Consider the following 4361-nt stretch of genomic DNA (forward strand, 5'->3'; position numbering starts at 1 on the left):
ACTTACAGAAGTCGTCACTATTTATCACAGAAATACAATTTACCTAAGTTAGTCTAAGTTACTCGTGAAATGCATAGAGGAACCTGAGGAGAAAGACGATACAGGAGGACGCCATGTCTTTAAATATATATTCGCCTCCTCCAGAAATTTACATACCTACCGGACCGCGAGAGATGAATTGCGAAAAAAGAATACGAAAAAAATAACGAAAGATAAAAATGAGCAAAGTCATCACAAGTAAGCGACCATTTTAATCCGTTTCTATACACGTTTCACTCTGAACGGTCAATATCCGATCTGTTGTGTTCGACCTTGACTATCAGCATCAGGAGGACAGGTAGCGAACACGAGAGCACAAGCGTGTATGTTATCCACTCGTAACCTGGAAGAGAGGAGGTAATCAAAAAATGGCAGGCAGATAGATAGATAGATAGATAGATAGAAAGACAGACAGACAGACAGACAGACAGACAGACAGACAGACAGACAGACAGACAGATAGACAGATAGATGGATAGACAGATAGGTAGATATGTAGTTAGGCAGAGGGACTGACGGATAGATAGCTAAATATAGACATAGACAAAACATATATGCTATTATGAAACATCATATCATTCGACTGAGATTCTGAGATGTTACGGCGCAAGCAGGCCAACCAACACTCACCGACATTGGGAATCAAGAAAATGAGAAGGAAGAGTGAACTGGAAATATTATCCGACGCTGTGATCAGACCAGACACCAGGATCTCGGGCACAGGGTACGAGAGATCCACACCCAGCTCGTATACAGCGGGATTGACGCCATTCCGGAAGCCATCCCCACAGACACGGATACGTACACTTGCCCTGGATAAAAATACGTTTAATTGATGACTAGGTATTATAAGGTGCTTGTGTAGCATGCAGTATCGACAGTAGTACAGTATTATCATGTCACTGAAACTGATAGTAGGCAGTATGGTGCTTAAAGTTTTTATCAGGCAGGAAAATGAAAAAACGTGTTACTTAATCCTACTTAAAGATGTTGCTCTAATGGGAAAAAATGTGAGGATAATACTAATAGACACACTGAAAAAAAAAATTGAGTGAACTGTTTCACTAAATAAAGATTTAGTCATAACACAATCGAAAATAGTATTGGTACAGCTCTAATGACATTATCCTTCACACAGAAAAGAGGTGGATGAAATCGCTTCTTTGGCGCACGAGCTGCTTAGAAGAAACGGTAAATCAAATATATGCAAACACAGAGTGTCCTTCACCCTCCTCAACGCACATTTTGTGACGGGCAGGACGCCATAGGACAGGAGGAGGAACCAGTAGAAGGAGAACGCCGCGAGCAACATGAGGCAGATGAGGGTCGTCCTCACCTGGCGGGGGAAGCGGTCGTTGAAGCGGCCGGCGAAGACGGGCTCACGCTGGAGCTCACGACGGCCGCCACGCCACCCACATGGCCTCGTCCTGGAAGGCACGGGCGGGGACAGGTCGAATTTACAGTTCTCTGTTTTTTCATATTCATATCTAGGTCTGTATCTATGTATGTATCTAGATATATTTCTGTATCTCTATATCTGTATGTCTGTCTATTAATATCTATCTTCCTATCTGTTATTGTATGGTTAATGAGTGCCACTTTACACACACGCATATACACAAATATATATATATATATATATATATATATATATATATATATATATATATATACATACATATATATATATATATATATATATATATATATATATATATATATACATACATATATATATATATATATATATAAAATATATATATATATATATACATATATCCAAGCACTTATCAAGATTCCCATCTTGAGTACCTGGTGGATGCCCAACGGCAGCGGGGAGTAGTTGAGGACCGAGACCCAGGCCAGCGCCGGGCCCACGGACACAGCATACGAGGCCAAGATCAAGAGTAGACTTTTATTCCTGTGGAAACATAGAAGGGCGTCGTCATGAACTTTGACATTCAGAATTCCCATAATGAAGATTCTGGACTACTTAGACGAGCTTTAGTGATTTATGAGGTTCCATCAACATTCCTTAGATTTACGTAACATGCTTGCATTTTGCTTTACATATTGTATAATACTGGCAGATATATGATTAAAAGATCTGAAATACTGTTGAAGAAATAGCAAAGAAAGAAGAAAAACGAGCACTCTTGTAACCATTGTACGTACGTATCTAATATGTTATTTCTATTCTATCATCTACTTCTACAGAAAAAACACTTTATGTATGAATTTTATAGTAGCAAGGGTCAACAGCCACTTACATCAATTACAGCTCGTGTTCTAGTTAAGGCGCTTGTCATAAACACAACTAAACACAACTAATACTGTTACCACAGCACGACACAATAAAGTCAGCACATCTAACCAAACGATTTCTTTTTCTTCGACAAGACCGAACTACAACACCAAGGAGATATTAGCCAATTACCGCGTCCACCAACGTACCTAACGCAAGCCAGAACGCCGGGGATGAAGTTGAGCCTCTCGCAGGACGAAGTCACCGATGGAGGAATCTTGGGCTTGGACGGAAAGTAAACAACCACGGCCAGCAGCAACACGCCCGAGAAGCCCGCGTCTGTCAGTGCAATGAGAGTTGTAGTGAGTAGTGGATGATCCTTAGTCAGTGTATTCTGGGATGGCCTTGGAGGGATGAGATGTAGGCGTGAGGGATGTTCCTAGATCAAAATACATATAGTGAATAATTCGCACTTGGTAAGAATCGATGAAGGCAGTACTATATATCGAGTAAATTGGACATTACTGAGCATTACTGATTTATCCATCCTTTATCATTTATTAACGTCATTTCTGTTCACAGTGGCCGCGAACAGGCACAGGGAAGCGCCTGAAAAACGGTCGTTTGCGAGTTCTCCCTGAATAAACCTTTTTTTCTTTTTAGTAAACTAACGTTTGAACCACGAGGCTCAAACGAGAAAATTTAACGATTAACTCTTCCCACGCGTGGACATGGCCTATGGCATAAAGTTAGAATGAAAGCAGGAAGCAGTCCGTCTTGCGTAAAGGTGCTTATGATAAGTTCTGGGATAAAACCATTCTAAAAGTATCCGTTCATGAGAACTGAGGATGCGTGTATGATTGTATGTTTATGTGAATACGCATATACAGGTGCATAAAACTTATATTCACTTACCTCAGACTTTCCTGTATAGCCATCGCCCCTTAGTAACCTGGAAATACTCACGTATGTAAAGAAGTCTCATGATGTCATTCTGGAGGTCCTCAATGGTAACTCCTGGCCCCGGGACCCGCACGATGAACGGCTCCAGGTAACTGCCGACGGAGCCCAGCTGACTGCAGCCCATCATCACCGCGGAACAGGACACACCAGTAGAAGTCACAGCCCTAATTAACGCACATTATCCTTATTATTGTTGCTATTGTATTGTAACATCATCATTATTAATACCATTTATTATTATTGTTAGCAGTAGTAGTAGTAGCAGCAGTAGTAATAGTAGTAGTATCATTATCCTTATTATCATTACCATCATTATTTTTTTATTATCATTATCATCATTGTCACTGCTAACACATATTATTGCTACTGTAAATAGCAATATACTTATGTGTTGTTATCATAAACATTACCACTATCTGTTCATGTTATCATTATCAAACGTATTACGATCATCTCCTTTGTCTGAAGTAACTGATGATGATGGCGATGATGATGGCGATGATGATGATGATGATGATGATGATGATGATAGATGATGATGATGATGATGATGATGATGATGATGATGGATGAGATGATGATGATGATGATGATGATGATGATGATGGGTGATGGTGATGATGGTGTAATTGTGGTGATGATGGTGATATGTGGATGAAAGTGATGATGATGACGATGGTGATAATGGTGGTGATGATGACGATAGTGATGGTGATGATGATGGTGATAGTGATGATCTGCCTTACGACGGCGGTGGTGCGCTCCCCCGGCGGGAACCAGTCAGCGGCGAGAAGGGGCGGCGCGGCCAGGATCAGCGTGCTCGCGATGCCCAGCAGGATGGCACACAGCTGCGCCAGCTGAGGAAGTTTCATCTTTAGCAGATTCGTAAGCTTTTGTACTTTAAAACTACAGATCTAGTGCACATACGTTCGTGAATTTCTAGTTATTGTATTGTCATTTTGTATGCAGCATTTCGTTAAATATATACTCTAACAGCATTATGGTTTCCTTGGAACCAGAGCCTATTTTTTTTCCCAAGAAATATTGAAAGAATCCACACACACCAACACATACACACACACGCACGCACGCCACACACACACACCACACACAC

General features: G+C 40.9%; 1 protein-coding gene across 1 annotated transcript in view; it reads right to left on the bottom strand.

Annotated features, from left to right (window-relative positions):
• Window positions 1-234: 234 nt before the first annotated feature.
• LOC119571320 (solute carrier family 49 member 4 homolog) overlaps window positions 235-4361 on the bottom strand; it is a 4631-nt gene continuing 504 nt past the window's right edge. The window contains exons 3-9 of the mRNA XM_037918691.1: window positions 3989-4145; window positions 3251-3411; window positions 2494-2623; window positions 1827-1960; window positions 1376-1466; window positions 670-851; window positions 235-382 (exon numbers count right to left, since the gene is read on the bottom strand). Of these exons, the coding sequence (XP_037774619.1) occupies window positions 273-382; window positions 670-851; window positions 1376-1466; window positions 1827-1960; window positions 2494-2623; window positions 3251-3411; window positions 3989-4145 (965 nt within the window). The 3' untranslated portion in view covers window positions 235-272. The remainder of the gene's footprint in view (window positions 383-669; window positions 852-1375; window positions 1467-1826; window positions 1961-2493; window positions 2624-3250; window positions 3412-3988; window positions 4146-4361) is intronic.

This window comes from Penaeus monodon, unplaced genomic scaffold (assembly GCF_015228065.2).
Source record: "Penaeus monodon isolate SGIC_2016 unplaced genomic scaffold, NSTDA_Pmon_1 PmonScaffold_59, whole genome shotgun sequence".
NCBI lineage: Eukaryota > Metazoa > Arthropoda > Malacostraca > Decapoda > Penaeidae > Penaeus > Penaeus monodon.